General features: G+C 30.8%; 8 protein-coding genes across 8 annotated transcripts; 4 read left to right on the top strand and 4 right to left on the bottom strand.

Annotated features, from left to right (window-relative positions):
* Window positions 1-396: 396 nt before the first annotated feature.
* PPL_02184 (uncharacterized protein) lies at window positions 397-1,938 on the bottom strand (the record flags this gene model as incomplete). The annotated part of the gene is made up of 2 exons (XM_020573176.1): window positions 397-1,703; window positions 1,824-1,938. 2 exons carry the CDS (start codon window positions 1,936-1,938, stop codon window positions 397-399), a joined length of 1,422 nt encoding a protein of 473 aa, XP_020437293.1.
* A 500-nt stretch (window positions 1,939-2,438) lies between these two features.
* PPL_02185 (uncharacterized protein) lies at window positions 2,439-3,352 on the top strand (the record flags this gene model as incomplete). Its single annotated transcript, XM_020573177.1, has 2 exons — window positions 2,439-2,557; window positions 2,647-3,352. 2 exons carry the CDS (start codon window positions 2,439-2,441, stop codon window positions 3,350-3,352), a joined length of 825 nt encoding a protein of 274 aa, XP_020437294.1.
* A 389-nt stretch (window positions 3,353-3,741) lies between these two features.
* rab6 (Rab GTPase) lies at window positions 3,742-6,758 on the top strand (the record flags this gene model as incomplete). Its single annotated transcript, XM_020573178.1, has 7 exons — window positions 3,742-3,948; window positions 4,009-4,105; window positions 4,441-4,965; window positions 5,841-5,917; window positions 6,040-6,250; window positions 6,331-6,442; window positions 6,524-6,758. The coding sequence occupies 7 exons, from the start codon at window positions 3,742-3,744 to the stop codon at window positions 6,756-6,758; spliced, it is 1,464 nt and encodes a 487-aa protein (XP_020437295.1).
* A 271-nt stretch (window positions 6,759-7,029) lies between these two features.
* Window positions 7,030-7,308, top strand: PPL_02187 (uncharacterized protein; the record flags this gene model as incomplete). The annotated part of the gene is made up of 2 exons (XM_020573179.1): window positions 7,030-7,137; window positions 7,246-7,308. The coding sequence occupies 2 exons, from the start codon at window positions 7,030-7,032 to the stop codon at window positions 7,306-7,308; spliced, it is 171 nt and encodes a 56-aa protein (XP_020437296.1).
* A 927-nt stretch (window positions 7,309-8,235) lies between these two features.
* PPL_02188 (uncharacterized protein) lies at window positions 8,236-9,729 on the top strand (the record flags this gene model as incomplete). Its single annotated transcript, XM_020573180.1, has 1 exon — window positions 8,236-9,729. One exon carries the CDS (start codon window positions 8,236-8,238, stop codon window positions 9,727-9,729), a length of 1,494 nt encoding a protein of 497 aa, XP_020437297.1.
* A 107-nt stretch (window positions 9,730-9,836) lies between these two features.
* On the bottom strand, window positions 9,837-14,349 carry PPL_02189 (calcium-binding EGF-like domain-containing protein; the record flags this gene model as incomplete). Its single annotated transcript, XM_020573181.1, has 10 exons — window positions 9,837-9,845; window positions 9,904-11,591; window positions 11,663-12,064; window positions 12,132-12,431; window positions 12,488-12,799; window positions 12,853-13,125; window positions 13,180-13,359; window positions 13,524-13,838; window positions 13,914-14,234; window positions 14,289-14,349. 10 exons carry the CDS (start codon window positions 14,347-14,349, stop codon window positions 9,837-9,839), a joined length of 3,861 nt encoding a protein of 1,286 aa, XP_020437298.1.
* A 331-nt stretch (window positions 14,350-14,680) lies between these two features.
* On the bottom strand, window positions 14,681-19,300 carry PPL_02190 (calcium-binding EGF-like domain-containing protein; the record flags this gene model as incomplete). The annotated part of the gene is made up of 9 exons (XM_020573182.1): window positions 14,681-16,323; window positions 16,479-16,874; window positions 16,936-17,241; window positions 17,312-17,626; window positions 17,688-17,975; window positions 18,055-18,212; window positions 18,416-18,722; window positions 18,806-19,104; window positions 19,293-19,300. The coding sequence occupies 9 exons, from the start codon at window positions 19,298-19,300 to the stop codon at window positions 14,681-14,683; spliced, it is 3,720 nt and encodes a 1,239-aa protein (XP_020437299.1).
* A 495-nt stretch (window positions 19,301-19,795) lies between these two features.
* On the bottom strand, window positions 19,796-24,101 carry PPL_02191 (calcium-binding EGF-like domain-containing protein; the record flags this gene model as incomplete). The annotated part of the gene is made up of 6 exons (XM_020573183.1): window positions 19,796-21,513; window positions 21,554-21,952; window positions 22,040-22,387; window positions 22,474-22,791; window positions 22,879-23,163; window positions 23,234-24,101. 6 exons carry the CDS (start codon window positions 24,099-24,101, stop codon window positions 19,796-19,798), a joined length of 3,936 nt encoding a protein of 1,311 aa, XP_020437300.1.
* Window positions 24,102-24,251: the final 150 nt, after the last annotated feature.

A 24,251-nucleotide genomic window follows, 5' to 3' on the forward strand; every position in this document is an offset into this window, starting at 1 on the left:
AAATATGTTTATCAATGAGATCACTGACAGTTAGATTGTTAAAAAATAGAGAATGATTCTTGCCAAAAAAAGAAAATTCAATCAAAACAAAATGAGAAAAATTGGATAAAACCAAAAAATAATTGTTTACCCCACCATAATTTTTGTAAAATCCTTGATTTTAAAGATAAAAATCATTTGAATTGTTTACCACTCTCTATTTTTAACTATTAAAAAGTGTAAGTTTAAGTTTTTTTATAATAAAATATTTTTTTTTTGTTTGTTAACTTTGATAAAATATAAATGTTTACCACTCTCCTATTTTTGCAAAATCTTTGATTTCAAAGATTACCACTCTTTATTTGTAAGTATAAGTTTGTTAGTTTTTTTTTGATTTTTCAACAGATCAATTGAATTTTATTTAATTTTATTAAAATATAATTTTCTGAGAGATGATGGCTTTTTGTGGTACTTTGTTGTTTCAAATGAAAGATGATATCCCATATCAAGTAAATAGTTGGAGGCATCAAAGACTTTATCTGTTGTGATGATGAACCGAGATAAGGTTGGAGATAAACTTTGTTTGAATTGATTACAGAGCGCCAATCCATCATTTTCATGGTTAGAATACTGACATTGATCATGTATGGTGATGATTGATCTTAATCTCTCGATGATTGGGAACCACTCCTTGAGATTGGTCTTCAAATGAATAGAGAGATAAGTGATATTAAGAGTGGACTCTCGGAAATGTGTGAATATATTAATATTGGTTTCCCTGTCAAAAGCCAACTCCTTGAGATTGGGAAATTCGAAACAGCCTCCATAGTCTCGTTTTGACAGACAAACACCACCAAGATTTGTAACTATATTTCTGTTAGAAAGTGGAATGGCAACGATATCCAATTTTATTGAATAGACCTGCTCGATCGATGGAATGATTGTATAGAGATCTGGATGAAAACAACCGAAATCAATCTTCTTAAGTGATTTAAACACATCCATCACTTTGAAATGCGATCGGCTGAATGCAAATGGGAGTTTAAGATATCTGAGATTATACATTGTTATACCTATACTCTTTACAGATTGAATTGTAATACTGCCTTTCTGATCAGATACGATGTTCAATTTTTCTACAGTTGATAAGACATGCTGGAGATGAATTGAAGAGGTGGATCGCATCAATGACTCCATCACCGTAGTAGAAACCTTGAGTTTCACAATATTCTTGAAAGGACACCATGGTTTGAGCAAATGTGCATAGCCAAATTCAATTGATACTCTGTCTGTGGAATATTCATATTCGGGATTGTATTTCGACTGATATCTCCTACGTCCATTATAGTCATAGTAGAAAACATCGTGCCAGTACGGATGTCTATCTCCAGCTTCTTCGATCTCGTCGATATCAATATACTTTTGAATCAATTTGGTACTGATGAACATTTCATTAACAACACAAAAGAATTGTTTGTTGATGAGGGTTAGAACCAATGCATCACGATACGAGTAGAGTGGACTGGTGTGGTTGGTCGATAGCTTCCAGTAGTACTGAAGGATCTTGATAATAATCAACGCAGGGAGATTATATTCTACATAACCTCGATGAAATTGAAGCGAAGGATTGTTATCGTGTAAGATCTTTTGCAAGTTCAAATCTTTCTCTCGACGAACGATGATTGCATCAACTAATTTCGGTTTGCTTGCTGTCTTGAGTGTCACTATCCTGTTGTCAACACACATCTGAGTAAGTTGATTTTTGTTCAGCTTTAGCAAATCTTCTCTAGGTGATTGAAAGTTGATTGTTTTCAACAGTTCAGCATTTCCCATTTTTTTGTTACTTTTTTGTTTCTTTTTCTTTTCATTATCCTTTTGATTGTAGTCATTATTATTATTAGTAGTAGAAGTGATTGTACCTGTAGTTGTTTTATCTTCTTCTTTGTATGTATTCTCCATTGTTATGTTGTTATGAAAAAAAAAAAAAAAAATGTTTTAAGAGTGGTGGAGTTTGTCAATAAAATTATATTTTTTAATATTATTATCAAATTAAGTATCTAAGTTTTTTAAACTAAAAGAATTGTAGATCTTCAAACTCATTTAAAAAGACCATTCTCAATATTTTCTCTATTATTCATTCTACATCCAGACTAGTCAATCAAAGTAACAAACTTCTTTTTTTAGGTATTTTCAAAAAAATCCACTTTTTTTTATTTTTATTTTTTATTTTGTTTTTTGAAAAGTTTGACAAACATTTAGGCACAGAGATTAGCACTTTCGAAAGTTATTATTTATCAACATTATTAATTTGCAAATTTCTCTCACTGTTTTTCTGTTCAGTGTAATCGTTTTGACCATGGTTATAAATAGCTAACCTTTGATTCTCAAGAAATGTATTAATCAACACTATTGTCCAACAATTCATATCTTGAGAGGTAGATATATACATACATTTAATAATGACTATCAAATATTTGGTGTTTTTCGTGTTACTTTCAGTTTCACTGATTCAAGCAAAGAAGCATCTTTGTCAATGTACTTTCTTTAATAATGAACAAACCTTGGTTGCTGTTAATTCGTAAGAAAATTTAAATAATTATTAAAAAAAAAAAAAGATTTGATCATCTTATCTAACATTATGTTTTTTTATTACTTTTGTTTAATCAGATTATTAGATTGTAAATATGAATGTTATGATCTTGCGGAGAATCTAAAGATCAATGTTACTTGTAGCACTCAAAGTTGTTCGTGCAATTGTCCCAATGGTGATACTCTACCATGTTCATCCAACTCAACAACAACTACGACAACAACAACAACAACATCTACAACCTCTACAACTGGACCAAGCTCAACAACATCTCGTCCTACAACAACGACTACTGCTACATCCACAGGAAAAACTACTGGATCTGGTGGTTCTGGCTCTGGAGGATCTGGTTCAGGAAAGAGTACTACTGCTCATCCAACAACTGGAAAATCCGGTGGTTCTGGTGGTTCTGGTGGCACTGGAAAGAGTACAACCACTTCTGGTACAACAGATAGTGGTACAACCGACAGTGGAACTACTAGTGGAAGCACAGATTCTGGTACATCGACAGGTACCGGTACTGTAACTGGTACATCTGCTACTGGTGACACTGGCGATTCAACCGGATCAGGAAGTGGTGGTGGATCCAGTGGAAGTGGTGGATCCGGTGGTAGTGGCGGCAGTGGAAGTGGAAGTGGTAGCGGTAGTGGATCGGGATCAGGTAGTGGAAGTGGATCTGGTGGTAGTGGTGGAAGTGGACTTCTAACATTTGACTATGAACTTTGCCCCGGAGACTCTTGTGAATGTCCACAATCAGTTGTTGACTTTAAGCTACTTCATTAAAATACTAACTTTTATCATCAAAGTTCATTCAACTAAACAATCAAAAAAAAAAAAAAAAAAAAAAAAAAAAAAACAAACTAAATCCAACAAACAAACAAACAAACAAACAAATACATAGCAATTTAATAGTAATAAAAAAATAAAAGATTTCCTTTCCAATAATAAAATTTCTTTGTATGAGATATTCTCTGCACAGATTAAGAATTTTCAATATGCAAAAAAAAGCAAAAATATTGATTTTATTTTCCAATAATAAATTTTTTTCATTACAAGCTTGTTTGTTTCCTATGAGATTTTTGTTATCATGACTGTAGTCATATGAACATAACAAACTTATAATACATTATATTATCTTATCTATATAATTATTATTTTGTTTAAACACTATAATGAATGAATATCAACATCCATTCCCATTATTGGTACCTATAGATAAGACATTAAGAGAGTATAAAGGATTTATTTTGTTTCGTGGTAAACACTACCCTGTAGAGATAGGTATATCTAGTATAAAAGAAACTATTGAAGATTGTAAATTCAATTCTACACCAGAGTTTTATTCATTATTAGAGAATTCATTAAATCAAATTAAACAAGTATGTAATTTGTTCATTCATGTATATCAAGTTACTAATTTGTTATTTATAAACACATAGAGATTATTACAATGTAAAGATTTACATCATTTCTTTTATGAACTAAAAGATATATTAGATAGACAATCTACCTATGATACAGGTAGAGCTAACGATGGTAAAAGCAATGATCTACCATTTGAAGTGTACTCTCTCATTCTCAACGAAATAGATCAAATCGGTTGGAGCAAAATAGAATCGATCGACAAGTCACTATCTACATTTAAAATCAAAGTATTGTAATGTATTATTTGTTTTAATGATACTATCTAAAAAAACAAATTCATTAATACATAAGTTATTTTTGTATTCTTTAAAATAGTGATGATAAAAAGAGGCACTATCCACTTGAATTCAATATTCCGTTAGATTACCCAATGCAACCACCTTCTTTGAAATGCTCGCTACCCTTGAGTATAACTACACCACTGCAACCACCTTACACGCTTAAAGATTCGATACAATCGGTGGTCAGACACATCGAGTCACTACAGCCATTCTTTGACATCATGGATGAAATAGACTCAAAGACATGGGTGTTGGATCCGTCGACACCGTCGCACTCCGACACCAGCAGACGAATTGCTCTGGGTAACAACTGCTCGCTGCTCGTCGAAGTCAACCCGCTCTCGCCAAACACCTATCCAGAGTGCCGCTTACTAGGTGCCGAACGCGCCATAGCACCGCTACGTGCCAAACTCAATGGTAATCTCTCACGATGGCGAATCGATCAGTCGCTACTCACCAACTTTGAGGTGCTACTCGAACAGCCATTCCCTCACAAACAAACATCGAATGCCCGTGAATTCCTCAGCGAGTGCAGCATCTGCTATGCTCATCGTCTAGAGAACGGTGAATCGACGATACCTGACGAACAGTGTAACAATCAACGCTGTCAAAAGTTGTTCCATCGTACCTGTCTCTTTGAATGGCTTCGAGCACTTCCCAACTCAAACATCTCATTCGACAGAATCTTTGGTCAATGTCCTTATTGTTCCGACCCAATCTCTGTTATTTATCACCAAAAATATTAATTCATCTAATTAATATCAATTAATGATATAAAATAACTAACTGTGCATTATAATGTTGTAACCTCTATTGTTAAATATTTTCACATCATATATTCACTCAATTCTGCAATAATTAATAAAAAAAAAAAAAAAAGTATCCAAAAAAGATCATAAATTTATTCAATAACAACAATGAATCATTCGTTCATTCATTCATTAAATATATATCACCACCAACCAATTCTTTGATTATATAATAATAAATGAATAAATTTCATGAGTCAAATGCGACACGTCTAATGTTCAAAATATTAATTTAAATGAAAAAAGTAATTTTTTTTTTTTTTTTTGATTTTTTAAACATTTTATTTGATGATCCCCTTTGGTTTTCAAAGTGGTACAAACAACCATTACATTTTTTTAATTTATTATTATTATTTTATTTTTTTTTCACACAGTTATTATTATTATTGATACTCTCAGCTTTGTTGTTTAGCCAGATAGACAAAAACAAAAAACAAATATTATTTTCATCATCAAAAAGTTATTTATTTTAGATAAAGTTTTGATAATTCTTATTTTTTCCAATCAAGTCAACCCATCACTACTCTTTCAATCAATCAATCAATCAAATAAATCAATCATCTCATTTCCATCTACTTTTGATTGACTTTAAAGTTAGCTATTTATTGTAGATAAATTTTTATTATCATCATAGATTTTATTTTTATTTTTATTTTATTTTTTTGCATTATATCGTCATATCATATAACATTCATTTAATTTATTCATTCATTCATTTTTTTTTTGTTAAAGTAAAAAAGTTTTTTAATTAAATAGTATATATACATAGAATTAGAATGGAGTCACTGTCAAAATATAAATTAGTATTCTTGGGTGATCAATCTGTAGGAAAGGTAAATTTAATTTAATATATATATATATATAAGTGATGATCATTATGATCTTCACAAAAACTAATAAATAAATTAAAATTAATCAAAATCAAATTGAATACTGCTATTTGTCATCTGTTTAGACATCGATCATCACCAGATTTATGTATGATTCATTCGATATTACCTATCAAGCAACTATTGGTATCGACTTTTTATCAAAGACTATGTATTTAGAAGACAGAACCGTTAGATTACAGCTTTGGGACACTGCTGGTCAAGAAAGATTCAGATCACTCATTCCCTCCTATATTAGAGATTCATCAGTAGCAATTGTAGTATATGATATAACAAGTAAGTTAGGCTATGCACACTTCATCATATTTAATTATAAATATATATATTAACATTGTTAAATAACTATATTATTATAGATAAGAATTCATTTTTAAATACCATCAAGTGGATTGATGATGTACGTAGTGAAAGAGGAAACAACGTTGTAATTATGTTGGTTGGAAACAAGACTGATTTAGCTGATAAAAGGTAATATATATAAAATCAATGTCACTAGATAGATTATTATTATTATGATTTCTAATTATATAATTCTATTATCATATATAGACAAGTTTCAATGGAAGAAGGTGAAGCAAAAGCAAAAGAATATGAAATTATGTTTACAGAGACAAGTGCCAAAGCAGGATTCAATATCAAGGCATTGTTTAGAAAGGTGGCATCGGCATTGCCCGGTATCGATACTAACTCATTGGGTCAAGCACCAGAGATGGCAGAGGTAATCCTCTCATCCACCGACAACAACAAAACACCTGCTGAACAAGCATCCATGTGTCGTTGTTAATATTTATTTTTTAAATTAAAAAAATAATTAAAAAAAAAATAAAAAATAATCATAAAAAAAATTTATGTGTTCATTTTATTTTTTTTCACCTTTCTAACCAAAACAGTGTTGTACACATCGTTCATTAGTGAGATGAAACCTTTAGTAAAGAGCTATTAGGTATTGGTTCTCTTATTGATTTTAATTGTTCGGGTTTCTTTTTCCTAAAAGATATCCGTTTAAGTATTAATTAAATGAATGTTGTTGTCTTGGTATATTTGATAGTTACAATATGTATGATTGTGCTAACCATGCTGCAGGGAACACCAGTGGTAATCTATCAATTGAAAATATACTTTGCAGTCTTCTTGGTGGAACATCAAAATCTAAAGGTTTAATTGTCTATATAATCATATGATTATTAATAACATAATTAGGAGGCAGTTTTATCTTTGAGTAACCTACTTGAATTGGATTCTTGAAGATCTTTCTATAAACTAAAAAAAAGCATACACCAGCCCCAAAATTATCTTTTTCCCAAACTACTATGTTAGAGGAGTCTTTAACATAATTAAAATATTAAAACTTACAAAAAGCTTGTGATCTATCTCTGGGGTGGGATATCATTCCATTTATTGACTTTATTTACATCAATGGTTCGTTTGATTAGAATATCTAATCTCTATGGAAACTCTCTGAATCTATCTATACATACATACACAACAGGTATTATAGGTGAAAAGTAAACTAAAGTCCTTAGAGTATTCATGACAATATTGGTTTCAATTAATGAATTAAAAGAATCTAAAAAAAACTATAATTAAATATTTTAAAATGCTTGTTGGATCAAAGACAATTAATTTATTTAATTTTTAAATTAAATTGTAAAAGTACCACTTTTTGTTACACCCAATTATTAGTGCACATTTTTTTTACTAATATCGTGAAAAATTAAAATTAAAACATAAAAAAATTAATAATTAGATAAATCTTTAAAGTTAAAAAAGATTCAATTATTAATATAAAATGAAAGACAGATAATATTTATGTAGAACTTAATTCAAATTATGAATCTTGGAGTTCTAAAAAAAAATAAGAATTATTTTAACAAAAATATATATAAAAAAGATTTTATTTTAAAATAAACTTAAATAGACACTTTTTAATAGTTAAAAATAGAGAGTGGTAAACAATTCAAATGATTTTTATCTTTAAAATCAAGGTATTTTGCAAAAATTATGGTGGGGTAAACAATTATTTTTTGGTTTTATCCAATTTTTCTCATTTTGTTTTGATTGAATTTTCTTTTTTTGGCAAGAATCATTCTCTATTTTTTAACAATCTAACTGTCAGTGATCTCATTGATAAACATATTTAAGCTCTTTTTTTTTATTTGATCATTTCATAATTAAATACAACCAATCAAATAATTATTAAAATTAAAATAGAATTAAATACTATCAAGCAATATTAAAACACCAACAAACAATCAATTAAAATGAATCAATATCAATATCAATATCAACAACAACAACAACAACAACAGCAACAACAACAACAACAATTCAATCAAGAACCAAGAATGTTTGGAAGAAGAAGAAACTTTGGAAAATCACAATCCAACCATCAGGAAATCAATGATACTCATGATCATTGTTCGCACCCAAGAAGACATCATCATCAAGGTCATTGGAGATCATCTGTAGCCAATCAATTCAATGATCTACCAACTTCATTCAACATCGATGAGCATCATTGTCAACATCATAGATTCCAAGGATGTAATCATTCAAACATTGAATCATTCGGATTCAATTCAATTGAAAGAGGATCTCATAGATTCAGACGTTTCTGTGGATTAGAAAACACCAACAACAACAATTTTAATGACTTTGTTGATCCAAGACCAAGAAGATCGAGACGTTCCTCCCATGATCGAGAATCAACCAATCCAACATCAACAAATGATCAAGAAAATCAAAGTTCTGAACATGGTTGCCAAGGAAGAAGAAGAAGATCAAGACATCAACAAAATGATCTCAAGAAGAATTCATTAAATGAAACAAATACCGCCAATAATGATGACACTTGTTTCAAATGTGAAAGAATCGAACAAAAGATTCAAAAACACCAATCAAGATTCCATTCATCTGGTGAATCAACCACCGATTGTCATAGATGCAAGAGAATTTCAATGAGAAAAGAAAGACACTTGAAAAAATCACATCAAGCTCCTGCGCAAACCAATGATCTTAAATCAACAAACATTGACATCGATTGTGACAATCAATCATCTGATAACAAGAATCAAGTTTCTACCAATGAAACAACAACAAACATTGTTGGTGACAATCAAGATTCCAAAGAAAATATAAAGAATGATAATCATGAATCCAACAAAACCAACAAGAAATATCTCAAACAAAGATTTGGAAGACAATTCCAAAATTCAAGCTCAAATAGATTCAACACTGGACTCAGAAGAGGAAACAAATTCATTGGTGAAGTCAACAATCATCATTCTAACAGTACCACCAAAGAGAATAGAAATAGATTAAGAAGAATTATTTCTTTCAATAATCAAAGAACATTCAGAAATCATGGACATGGACATCAGTATAATCACCAAACACCAATCATTGGACGTAGAATGATGAACAGATTCATTCAAAGAAGACAACTCAATGATTTCTTATTTGGTCCAAGATTCGCCCAACCAAAGCAATTCACACCGCTCATGAGAAATAGAATCATGAATAATCGTTTCACTCAAAGACCTGATTTCAATGGTTTCTCATTTGCTCCAAGATTCCCTCGTCAAACAAGATCATCAATGAGTGGTCCAATGCGTCATCACAACTTCAGAAGATTCAATAGATTCAACGGTCATCAACAAAACAATGTTAACCATTATAATAATATGATGATGATGAGAACATTCCAAATACCATATTTTGGAAATCCATCTTATTACCCAGTATACTTTTGCTAAACCAATTTGAATACTCATTAACCAATCAACTATTTCATCTACCTATATGTAGATCAATCCATTTTCATTTTTATAGTAGATGCATCTAAAATTTCAACTAGTTTAAATTATAATCTCTATTTTTTTAAAATTAAATAAAATTTTTTTATTAATTTTTTTCTATTATTTATTTACTTTTCTTAATTTTATATTCGTAATGTTTTTGATTTGATATCTGAATTTCTTTTTAATGATTACAATAGTTATAATTATTAAAGCAGCGGCAACACAACCCACAGTGATACCAATGATAGCAGCTGTACTCAATTTTTTATCATCATTGTTTGTACATAAACTATTTTGCGAATTTCCATCTACTGTAACCAAGTTTGAAAAATCGGGATCAATAATAGCTTTTTCAACATAAAAAGGTATCGTTATTCCAACTTTAGTAGATCTAAATTGGGATGAATCTTGAGTAGTGTTATTGATATCAAGAGAATCTTCGATGATACGATTGTTGACAACAGTGGGTCTCTGATCGATAATACCAAAAGTGATGAACCTTCCATAAAGACTGGTCTTATCAATGTCCATTTTGATCCATTGGATATTGTCTTTGGTTCCATCTTCACTTCCATAGTCTTTCGATGAACAAGAATCTTTGTTTGATCCTTTGATTGTTGCTTCCATCACCACTTGTAATGAATTGGTTCTTGATGTGAAATCAAAACTTGAGAGTTCAATCGTGAATTTGATTGATGATGCTTGCATCTTCAAATCTTGATTTCCAAATCTGATTGTTGTTTCATCTTTGAAATACATGATTGTCACATTGATTGCTGTTGTTGTTTGATTCAAAGTTGTGTTGTAAAGATAGGTTGGATTTGAAGAATTGATTGTCATATCTTTGAAATCCCAATGTTTGATTTCGAATCTTTGAATGATATTATTAAGATCATCGATTTCTCTGATTTCCATAACTTTGATATTTGATTCCACTCTGTTATCTGATTTGGAATCGGTTACATTTGTTCCTGTGATCGGTTCAGGTTGTGGTTCGGGTGGTAAAATCACAATGATTTCAGAAGAACATGATGGACCTGTCCATGGTTGATTACATTTACATCCATTCGAAGTGCAATTTCCACGATTGTTGCAAACTGGTGTACCTGGACAAAGTGTTGAAGGTTGTGTTGGCTTCGGTGTTGTAGTTGGTTTGGGTATAATACTTGGATAGATGGTAAATATATTTGAATATTTTCCATTTGTTATGACTCTTACATCAAAAGGTCCATTTGTTTCTCTAATCTCTATCTTTATAACAGAGTATGAGTTTAATTTTATTACACTAGAAGTATATCCGAATCCATCTCTAAGATCAATGAGAACTTGATTGTACTTTGGATCAAAATACTTTCCATAAATCAAAATTTCACCTCCTAAAGTTGATATCGATGATGAACTTTCAATGAAAGGTGAATAGATTCTGGTATTATTAAATACTCTTGAAATCATAAAAGGAAGAGATTCTGATTTCAATTGTGAAGTTAAATATGAACTATAAAATGACTGCCTGTTAACCAATCCATAAACAGATATGAAGATACCATCTCTTGTTCCATATCCAAATGGAAGCTGATAGGTTGCAGTATAGTGAGCATTGGTTGTGTTAATTGAATATATTTCCATCGGTATACTAATTGGGTCGACTAAAGGAGAAGTTAGGAAAATTGTGGGCTTGTGTCTAGGAGAAATTCCAACACTATCTGAAGTAAATACTTGGAATTCAATTGTCCTATTATTGGAGGAAACATCAATAATCTTCGGAGTAACTTCTAAATTGACAAGAGTTGGTCCACTTCTATTTTCAAGTTCTGGAACTATTATATTTTTCAATTAAAATATTAAAATTTTGTTATATATCAACAGATACAAAACAATTTATACCTACCTTCACAAATAATATTAACTTTCATTTGTTCTTCAAGAGCAGTTCCATATATTGGTAGAAATGAATCATACTTAACTGTGTCAGTGTTGTATAAATTTGCTCCAGAACTATCGAAAAGTGTAGCATTGAAAAGTTTAAGAGTTTGTGATCTACATTCAAAGTTTTCTAGATTGAAAGTTACAAGGTACTCATCTCCATTGATTCTATTACTTTCATTAATCGAGACCGTCATCAATAGTGGATCAATAGACGAGAGTAATTGAATAGTTCCATTGAAGAATCCACCTTTCTTATCTTCTATTCTAATCTTCCAATACAAAGAAATATTTTGATTGCTTTTTATTGTCACGTTTGATAGGCTAACTGTGACATTGGTAATCATAGGTGGAATTAAATCACCGTCTAAATAATTACAAAGAATTTTTAAAATTAGATATATATATAGTTTTTCTTGAATAATTGTTCATACTTGATTTACTAACTATTAATGATTCACGACCTAAAACAGATTGGAGCAATGAATTTACGATAATATAATTGATTTTTCCCTTAGGAAAACATGTAGGAATAGTGAAAGGAATCTTGAAAAGATTATCTGAGTAATCAAAATATCCTTTGAAGCTAAGGTATCTATCTATATACAGTAATGGTTCCAAAGTAGGATCATTGACAGTGAAGTTCATTATCAATATATTATCCACTGGTCCTTTTGTCAAATCAATATTATTCTTTTCAAATTTGAATATTGATTTTTCATTAAATGGATATGCTTAATAGAGAGTTAATAAACAGTATTAAAAAATAATTTCAATTTTTTACACTTACCAACAAAAATAGTGTCATCAAACTTTAGGATATCAAAATTTCTATTGTACGGTTCACCAGAGGAAATTTGTAATGAATTTCCATTTGCATTGATTATTCTTAGTGAGTCTATATTTTCAAAGTTTCTAAGAACTGTCTCAAAAATATAACTTTGGTTTCCAATATATACTGCATTGGCCAATTGATATGAAAGATAGGGATAGTATATATATAATATTTCAACTGGTGAAGTAATATCTATTCTAAATATATATGTATAAGGAGTCAATTGGATTCGTTCTATACTCTTTACATAAAAATCTGAACCATTGTCTTAATCAAAAAGTTAAAATCATATATTTCTAATATAGATAATTTTTACATACTTAAAATATTGAATGATTTTAAATCTGAATAATTATATCCCCAAGAAGAATAAAATGATCCTGGGGTTGAATTGGCCAATGGTAATTCAACTTTGAAATCAAATTTATCAGATGAAGTAATTAAATTCATACTCTGTGAATGAACGTTCACCATAAATTCTACCTTTTCAAGACTATATCTGAGGTAAGGAGAACTTGTGTTAAATCTATAGGAATATAAATTGACTTGAAGAGAGATTGGTTTTTCTTCTAAGGTAATAGGGATTGGTGGATCTAAAGTATACCAATATTAATATATGAATTTGAAAATAATAAAAAAATAGTTACCATTGATAAGAATAAAAGTCTGATAAGTTGCTATTAGATTAATTTGATTTTCGACCAGATAAAATGAACCTAGGTAGTTAGGACTGGAGTATGATTGATATGTAGTATGAGTGTCATTTTGATCTTTAACCATCATTCTATACGCAGGGTCAAAGAAGTAACTTGGACCATTGTTTGCAACTATTGTAAAACAATTTGCAATTTGATCTCTCTCCAACAAATTGGTTTCAGTAATAATAGAGTTATTTGCTGGGAGGGTACTAATTTCAAATTTAATAGGACTTGTAACTGTTTAGACTGGATTAGCGAGATGGATATTTATGTATAGTTCACTTAACACTTACCATTCCAAGGGAAAAGTGAATCAAAAGTTCTATTTAGAAAAACCATTCCATCTAGTGAGAGTTGAATATTAATGGTAGATGGAAGTGGAGTATTTATATTTGATGGCATAGTTTGTACAAATAGGTTTCTATAGTTGTTTGAAAGGGGAGATGATCCACAAATATAAACTATACTATTGGTAGTGCAAGTGTATTGAGTAATGGTTGTAATGTGGAAGTTTTTCAGGTTTGGAGGAAATTCCAAAACCATATACATAATATTTGAATAATATTCAGGCTTCATTATTTTAACATTTTCCCAAATATATGATTGATCTATTATTATTTTATAAAGGAAAATTACAATTTTTAATTCGAGATTTTTTGGATACTTTTAATATAATAACTTACCAATACATTCTCCACTGGGAATAGAAAACTTAAATGGGGGAGAAGTACCATTCAAAAGAGAGAAATTGAGAGTAGGAGTTCCATACGTATAATCTATTTTATATTTGAAAATTTGTTTTGAAAGACCATAACTGATTCCAAGAGTCTCTTTACCAGTGATAGATATTAAAGAAGTATTATCAGAAGATAAATTCTTATTATCAATTAAAAAATCAGCTGCAAACTGAATTGTAAAACTTGTGGAGCATAATCTTGAGTTTAATCTATAGATAGCAAGCTCTGGGATTGTATAGTTAACTATTTGAATTGGTTCACTAGAAACTAAAATATTTATTAATTTTTGTTTTTTTATCAAACCTATCGATTTATTCTTACCTTTTCTTTCAATTATTCCAATAAAAAATAATACAATACAAATAAAGAATTTATTGTCCATGTTATTTGTTGTAAACTAAAAATATGTTTTCGTAAAAAGTTCATCTTTTTTATGAAAATCGTCAAACTTTTTCCTGATATGAAAATCAAAAATATAAAAAAAAATCGAAATTTTTAATAAATCTGGATACCAGGTCTTTACACAGGAACCACAAAAGATCCAGAGAAAATATATCGAAAAATTTTTAGATCATAAATTTGTCTTCAAAACACGACAATCATATGATTAATGGTGCACTTTTTTTTTAATTTTTGTCTTTTGGTCACTTTTATTTGGTGCCAAACATATATAAAAAAAAATTTTGTGATATTATGTAATTGTGATTTTAGATTTATTTTTGTATTGTTTTTAATCTTTGAGTCATTTTCTTGTTTTCTCTCTTCATTTTTTTCTTTTTCATTACAAATATTGTTGTTCCTACTGCTATTGATACAAATACAACACCACCAACAACAATACCAGCAATTGCACCATTACTCAGTCCACCTTTTGATTTACAAAGGTATGAAATCGAACTGTCAGTTTCGACATCGATCAAATTCGAGAAATCTGGATCTAAAAGTGCGATGTTATCATAGGCCGGGAGTGTAATTCCAACTTTGATCGATCTGAATTGTGGGGTATTCTCATCTTCATCGTCAATGATTCTATTGGTGATCTTTGTTGGTTTGTCGTCGATGATACCGAAATCAATGAATCTTCCATAAAGACTGAGTTTATCGATATTCATCTTTATCCATTTAACATCATCTTTCGAACCATCTTTACCTCCGACTTGTGTTGATGAACAAGAATCTTTGTTGTTTGATTTGATTGTTGCTTCCAAAACGACTTGCAAAAGGTTGGTGCTCTTTGTGAAATTAAACTTTGAAAGTTCAATTGAATATTTGATTGATGATGCTTGAATGTTGAGTGTTGATTCACCAAATGTGATATTTGTTTGATTTTGATAGTATGTGATTGTTACGTTGATGTTGGTGGTTGTTCGTTCTAATTGTGAACTGTAAAGATAACTTGGATTGTTCATCGATTTCGATTGATCAGTGAAATTCCATTGTGATATTTTGAAGATCTGGACGATTTGATCTAAATCATCGATTTCTCTTACTTCGACAACATTAATCATTGATGTAACGTTGTTGTTGTTCACTGGAATGTTGGTTCCTGTTGATGGATCTGGTTGTGGTGTAGGTGGTGGAATGATAATGGTTTGGGAGGAACAAGTTGGACCTGTCCAAGGTGATTGGCATTGACATCCACCTATAGTACATTCTCCACGGTTGTTGCAAGGTGGTGTACCTGGACAAAGAGAGGCATCTGGTGGGCTCGTTGGCTTTGGTGACAGACTTGGCTTTGGTGTATTTACACGTATTACATTTACAAGTAGCACATTCGAAGCATAGATATCATTCTTTACAACTTTAACTTTGATGGTAGTTGAATTAATCGACTTTATATTACTTAACTGCAGTACCAAACCAGAGAAGAAGCTAGTAGTGACTAATTGATAGTCATTTCCATCATTGAAATCGATGTAAGCTTTCAATTTAGATTGAACTACTCCAAAAAGTTGTCCTGTCAATGTAAGTGATCCACCGTTCGATGTGAATAGTGACGCGGTCTCTAGAATCGGTATGTTGGTACTAAATTGCTTTTTGATTAGGTATGGGAATCCTGCATCTCTCAAATCTGTCGAAACATAAGAGTTATAGTTCAATTGTTTATCAACCAAACCGGTGACTGATACCAAGATGTTTCTCATACCAAAACCAAACGGTAGCTGTTTTTTTACGTGGTAGGTAGCGTGTGAGGTATTATAGGTATCCAATGTTGTCTCCAGGTAGAGTTCATTTGTGTTCTCTGAAATCAACCTAATAATTGGTAGATGACGTTTTGAAATTCCACTACCGTCTCCATCGGTAACCGATAAACTAGCCTCGAATTCTCTGTTAATTGAACTAGTATCGATTATCTCTGTAAAAGACAAACTAGTTATATTGGGTGGAATATATTCTTGAACTTGATCTGCAGTGGATGGATTCGAATTAATTTTAAAAAAAAACAAAAAGAAATGATTAATTATTTTCGGGAAATAAAAATCGTTAAAAGTGAGTTGTAACATTTCATACCTGAACAATTTAAATATATTTTCAGTTGTGGTTCTTGTGGAGTGTTGACGATTGTATTTATAGCACTATAAGCTATAGTAGTGTAGTTACTATCGAACAAATTAATATTGGTGAGAGCAAAGGTTTGTGATCTACAAGGAAGTTCGACTGGGAACATGATTCGGTAAGTTGCATCGTTTGGTGAACCACTGATAAAGTGTGTAGCATTCATCACAACATTACGCGGTAGAACATCTAAATCAGATACAATATCAAATGTAGCCTTGTAGAAACCATTTGGTTTGTCTGTTATTACAAATTCCCATCCATAATAGTTCTGGCCATCTTCTGAAGCATTAAGAGAAGTCGATGGCTGTGCACGAACTGAGTCCAATCTAGGTTGTAAAAGATCATTGGCTAATCAATTTGTAAGCATTAGTTAGTTAATCTTCTATAAAGAATTCAGTATACTACATACTCGACTTTGTTATGTTAATTATTAAGAGATTGGTATCAATTAAAATTGATTCCTTTGTTACACCATCATACACTGCTAAGATTAAAGGGCCTTCTAAATATATAGGCTCAATAACAAAATGGATAACATATTGATTTACAGTTGGATCGAACGATCCATTATATTCAGTACCACAAGCAACCGATGGAATAAGATCAGTAAGAATACTAGACATATTGAAACGAATAGTATTGCTCACAGGTCCATTTGATAAATCGATTTCTCTTTTTTCTATTTCAAAATAAGTTATATTTTGATAGTTCAAATCTGTAATTAAAATAAAAAACATATTTTAAGTAAATTCGTAAAAATAAAGGAAAAGATAAACTTTACTTACCAGTTCTTGTAAAAGGAACAGTGGATGGAATGAATTCATAATTATCGTTATATGGTGTATACATAGCTACCATTTGGCTAAATCCACGTACATTTACAATATTAAAGTTTGATATGGACTCAATCCTGGAAGTTATTACTTTCTCAAAGGTTCCACTCTGTAAAGTTCCATCTACCAGATGAGATGAATACAAAATCGATCCTCTAACAGATGCAGATAGAAAATCATAGTTTGATTCCACCTTGATTCTAAATAAAAAGGTGTAGGAAGACAACTTTATATATTCTACCTTTTGAACGTTGATATAAGGTTGCTCTATTTAATAATGGTTAGATTGATTAAATATGTTATATTATTTTGGAAAAAATATACTTACCTGTATAATTTGACTGCAATCCTACATTTTGGGACATTACACCAAAGGATAGGTAAACACTACCTTCAAACTCTCCCAAAAATGGGAATTCAGTTGTAAACCCAAAATTTCGTAAATTTGTTCCAGAGTTTGGATAGCCAGTGGTGAATCTATAGTCGTTTCCAGAATCGGTTGATTGGGATAGAGTATATGGTATTTGTTCATAGGCTGAAAAGAAAGTTCTGACAATGGTTCCATTCATTTTAGTATCAACTTCACTGTGTGTAACGAAACTTCCCATATTCCAATCTAGATTGGTATTGAAGAAAATTATTAGTAATTATTAGATTTTATAAATTAATAAAAATAATTTAAAATGAAAACTTACTGAAATAATTAACCATCATTGTATTATAAGATATTTCATCTGAATTTTTATCATTTATATATGAATATAATCCTCTTGATGCTGGATTTATGAGAGTGGTGGTACCATTTTCAATTCGTACTGGATAGTAGCCATTGAAATAGTCGGAACCTCCATAACTATATAAAAAAATAGAATTGAGGTTTTCAACCTCTATAATGTTGGTAAGTCCAATGTATGCCGCATTTTGTCTGAAATCATCATTAAAAGTGGATTCATTTAAAGGAAAACTATCAATTGAAAGGATTTTTGATGTTCTTTCCACTAATAAAAAGTAAATGAGTACAAGTTCTTATAAAACAAGCAAAATAATAATAAATACTCACCATTATAAGGGAATGAAGAATCAATGGTAATATTTAGAGAAAAAGGGTTTAAATTAAGAGTAATTGGAATAATACTATTCAAACTAGAATATCTTGCTTTCATCTCTACTCTTAAAGAAAAATAACCACCATTCAACATTGATACGAAATAACAACTGTAAATTGATGGTGCAGTACAACTTGAGTCATATTGGAATCTGTGCTCTGTATACAAATTCAATTTAACTAGAGATTCCATATACCATCCTTCTGAATTTAGAGGTTTACTCATTTCTATAATTGTAAAATTATCTGATGTATAGCCTAATAATATTATAGAAATATATAAATAAATAATTTATTAATTAAAATATTATTATTTAAGATAAATTTTAGTTTATACAAACCAACACATTCTAACTCTCCGACATTTATAAAGAAATTTCCTTGAGTATCATTTTTGAATTCTAAATGTAATTGTGTTTTTTTCATTGTTGGTGAATAGGTTACATCCACATAGAAGTCAAAAAATTGTTTCGATAGATTATCTTGTCGAATAGATCTAGCATCTAGATTGGCTAAATTAAGGGCATTCGAACCAAGTTGGAAATTAGAGACTTGCATAAAAAAGGAAGCAGTAAACACCGCTGAAAACCTCATATTACAAACTCCATTGGTTGTTAAGGATGGAGGTTGAGTTGTTACACTGTTTATATACATAACTTCTTGAGATGATACATTTTTATCTTTTTTATTATTTAAGGAAAAATATTAAAAAAAATGGTTAATTTAATTATTAAATTTTAATCTTTTTTTTTTTCAATAAAATTGGAATTCTATGTACAAATCAATAGTTGAAAAAATATAAATAGAAATATTTTATAGTAATTATACTTATACATTATTTATTTCTAGTTTGTGTCTGGATAAAAAGAAAAGATATTTTTTAAAATAAGATTTTTTTTTTTTTTTGAAGCTATCATATTAATTTACAATTTAAAAAGCAAATCAGATCAAAATAAAATTCAAAAAAAAAATTAAAAAATATAAATGTTTAATGATTTTTTAACTCAAGTCTGCATCAATATGTTGATGGACAGTGTCCATCTTAAAAACAACTGTTCTTTGAGAATCCGAAAGATTTTTTTTTGATTTTTTTTTTTTTTTTGCAAATGTCAAATGGCTTTTTTGAAGTTTCAAAAAAGGAAAGTAGGGGGTTTCGCAAAAAACTATGTTTTTTTTTATACCGATTATTTTTTGGATATTTTTTATATATGTCAAAAAAACAAAAGATCTTCAAATTAAACCGTTATTCAAATCAGATTGAACCGATCTTATCAAGTATGAATGATATCTTGATTTAAATAATACAATATTCCTAGAGATTTTTTTTTTTTTTATTTAATAGCTCTTAGTTTTTGAGACATTCTCTTATCCTCTCTATCTGACTTTAATCTTTTGTGGAGGAACACTGAACCTGCAATGACAATTGATAAAAATACAACACCACCAACAACAATACCAGCAATTGCACCATTACTCAGTCCACCTTTTGATTTACAAAGATATGAAATCGAACTGTCAGTTTCGACATCGATCAAATTCGAGAAATCTGGATCTAAAAGTGCGATGTTGTCATAGGCTGGGAGTGTAATTCCAACTTTGATCGATCTGAATTGTGACGAATCACTTTCATTGTCATCTTCATCGTCAATGATTCTATTGGTGATCTTTGTTGGTTTGTCGTCGATGATACCGAAATCAATGAATCTTCCATAAAGACTGAGTTTATCGATATTCATCTTTATCCATTTAACATCATCTTTTGAACCATCTTCACTTCCAAACTGTGTTGATGAACAAGAATCTTTGTTGTTTGATTTGATTGTTGCTTCCAAAACGACTTGCAAAAGGTTGGTGCTCTTGGTGAAATTAAACTTTGAAAGTTCAATTGAATATTTGATTGATGATGCTTGAATGTTGAGTGTTGATTCACCAAATGTGATATTTGTTTGATTTTGATAGTATGTGATTGTTACGTTGATGTTGGTGGTTGTTCGTTCTAATTGTGAACTGTAAAGATAACTTGGATTGTTCATCGATTTCGATTGATCAGTGAAATTCCATTGTGATATATTAAAGGTTTGGACGATTTGATCTAAATCATCGATTTCTCTTACTTCGACAACATTAATCATTGATGTAACGTTGTTGTTATTATCGGCAATGTTGGTTCCTGTTGATGGATCTGGTTGTGGTGTAGGTGTTGGAATGACAATGGTTTGGGAGGAACAGGATGGACCTGTCCAAGATGCTTGGCATTGACAGCCACTTGGAGTACAGTCTCCACGGTTGTTGCAAGGTGGAGTACCAGGACATATATTCGAAGGATTCGATGTTGGCTTTGGTGGTGGTGGGATGTAGTTGTATGGATATATCAATATATCCTGGGATTGTTTGTTGGTAGTGAGCGATGTAACGTGTACTTTGATAACAGAGGCATTGATATTGCCAATATCAACAGTCTGAATAATACCACCAGAGGCGAAATTAACATTAAAATTCTTGGTACCTCTTTGGTCAAGATAATTGACAGTGACACTAAGCTGATCTCTAAATACTCCGAATGCCTTTCCAAAGAGAGTAAGCGATCCTCCATCCGTACTGATAGGTCTAGCTGACTCTAAGATTGGTGTATTCAGAGTGAAGTTTCTCTTAATGAAATAGTTGAATCCTGCGTTCTTTAGATCGGTAGATGTATATGATCTGCTATTCAAGTTGAGATCGACTATGCCATGAACCGATACCAAGATATTCTTTGTGGAGAAACCAAATGGTAAGCTAAAGGAACCATTGAAAGCATTTAAGGTTTTTCCTTCAGGTTGCAGTTGATATTTAATTGGATCTGCATTGTCTGGTGTCAAAAGAACATAAGGAATATGTGTACTGGATAAACCAACCAAGTTGTCTTGAAGCACCAATTTGAAATCGACCACTCTCATCGGCGAACCAACATCAACTGCAGGAGTACAATAAAATAATGAAATTTCAGGTGGAGTTAAGTCAATTGGTGCTATTATTATTTTTGATAAATAGATATTAGTTTTAAATTCAACTTTAATAAATATAACTTTCCTATACCAAGGAATACATACTTGTATTTTCAACTAAAATTGACTTTTGAATATCGTATTTACCAAATACCCATGACAAATGATCTACCAACATATAATTAGGCTTGGCAAGACTGATTTCATAGAGTTTCAAATTGGTCAATTTGAAAGTCTGAGTGACAGTACTATTCTCTAGATAAAAGCCAACCAAATAAGTACCCAAGTTCGGGTTGCCAGTTGTTCTATTGAGCTTATTGAACATCAATGAAATTGGTTTGATATCCATATCTGAAATTACATCGACTGTACCATAGTCGAAACCATTTGGACTATCCTCTATTGTTAGATACCATCCTATAGTTTGAGCGACACCACCTAACATAACATTATCAGATGGATATGCAGTAATATTTGTTAACACTGGTGGGAACAAATCTCCAACTATATATAAAGATTGATTAACCTCTTGTTAGTGAAATGAAAAAGAGGTATGAATTATCTCGAACATTAAATAACTAGATATCTTACCTGAGTGTAATATTGTTAGATTAGCAGCTTGACCAACAATTGATTTAATAAAAGATGATTGCATATCGAATAGACCATATTTACTCTCGTAGATATGGTATGGCACTTCACCTGGTAACATTTCAGTGGGAACAAAGAAATTAACTTGAAATTCGTTGGAGCTGTAATTGTAGATGGCTGGGAAGGTTAAGCTGGTATTTTGGAGATTAAATTGCAAATCAAATGCATTTACATTCGAACTAGTGAAATTAAAGTACAATGTAACATTGATTGATTTACTTGATGATTTCGAAAAATCAATTACACTTTTACTGAATCTAAACGATTGAATATCATAAACATTTACAACTATAATTCGATATCAAATTAAAAGATAATTTAGTTAATTTTTGAACAATATATATGTTTTGTACATATCTATTATTTTTACTTACTTGATTTGGCTGTTGTAAAATTCTGTTGAACAACCATCATATCAATATTATAGGCTTGGGGGCTAGTGAATGAAACTTTTGTATTTCTCGAATCGAATATATCGAATTGACAATTCTTATAAAAGATTCTTGGGAATACGACTTCGAATATTCCATTGTTAAGATCTCCATATACTAGCGATTCTCCTGCATTCAAAGTATACATGGTGCTTACAGAAATCTTAAATATAGGATATCTAGAAGTAATATTGAATCTAGCTACAAACTCGGCATCCGATACAATAAATACATCTACCTTATATATTGTCATAAGTGATTCTTTTTTTAACGAAAAAAAGACAAATTTAAGATTAATGAAAAGATCTAGTGTATCAGCATTATCATTATGTTATTAATTATACATACCAGGTAAATTGCTTGGAATTGATAAATAAGCACCTGAATTGGGAAGTGTAACTGCAAAATCACCATTATACTCTGACAAGATAGGAAGTGAAAAGTTGTAGGTATAGACTGCTTGAACATTGTCAATATAAGGTTGAATATCAGTAATCTCTAAGTTTAGCCCGGGATTTCTTTGCAATGAAAATTTATAGTTTTTGATGCTTGTTGCTGGAAGTTGATATTCCACTATTATACCTCCGAAATCGGGATCATTATAATATGATAGCACTCCATTGATTTCATTTACTATTATTTATAATTAATTTGTAAGCTAAAATCGATAAATAAACTTTTAAATATTAAATATATAACATACCAGGTCGAGGAAATAGGGTAATATTATAGTTTGCAATGAAAACAGCTTGATTGTCAACCTCGTAACCATCGAATGTCAAATTTCTACTTGTTGGACTGACTCTGATGTATTTATTCGAGGTGTCGTTCACCCATGCCAATGGGTATGGAACATAACCGTCGGGACCGATCGACATAAAAATTGAACTGACATCGGATGCCTCTACCACGGTTATTACTTCTACAATTTCCTCCGGAGTGTCGGTTGTGAATGATTGTGCGGTTGGCGGATAGGAATTGAGATGATCGATAATAGTAGTGCTCCTTTGTAAAAATGGAAATCGATTATCGACTTCGATTTGCATCGCTGAAGATACATAGTAAATATCGATAGGGATTTTCGCTGGTATCGGACCGACAAGCGTTGTCATCAGAGTTACATATACAAAATAATGGCGGACATCGATCACTACTATTTGGCACGACAGTCCTGGAACACTGTCAAGAGTGCAGGTCAGTAAGTTTGGTGGATTCTCTGGATTGAAATCGTACTCTAACACTGTAACCAGTTTATAACTGAGTGAATCAAAGACAGTCTCACTTTGGTTGAGCAACGTGAATACACCCAGAGGGGCGCGACTACATGAGAATGGACCCAGAGTAAACGCTTGATTACTGATATTGAAAGAGTAGCTAATATTATCTAGATATCTGACCATCAGTTGCAACGAAACCAATTGATGATCCAGATCGGACCTGACATTGCTTTGCACTTGAATATTACCACTGAAACCCTTATCACTGAGATTCGAAAAGTCTTCATTCGATAGCATGGTCGGTGCTGAAAATAACATTGACAACCATGTAAAACAGAAACTTTCTGCAACCATCTTCTTTTCATAGTTAGTGGTGTTCAATAATGTAATTTGTCCATTTATAAAATAATGATCATTATGGCTATTTATAACTAATCATTAAAAAAAAAAAAGTAAGTTTTTTGTTTTTTTTTTTCCAATCAACGATTGTTTGTTGTGTGATTT

The sequence above is a fragment of the Heterostelium album genome, assembly GCF_000004825.1.
Source record: "Heterostelium album PN500 unplaced genomic scaffold PPL_scaffold2, whole genome shotgun sequence".
Classification (NCBI taxonomy): Eukaryota; Evosea; class Eumycetozoa; order Acytosteliales; family Acytosteliaceae; genus Heterostelium; species Heterostelium album.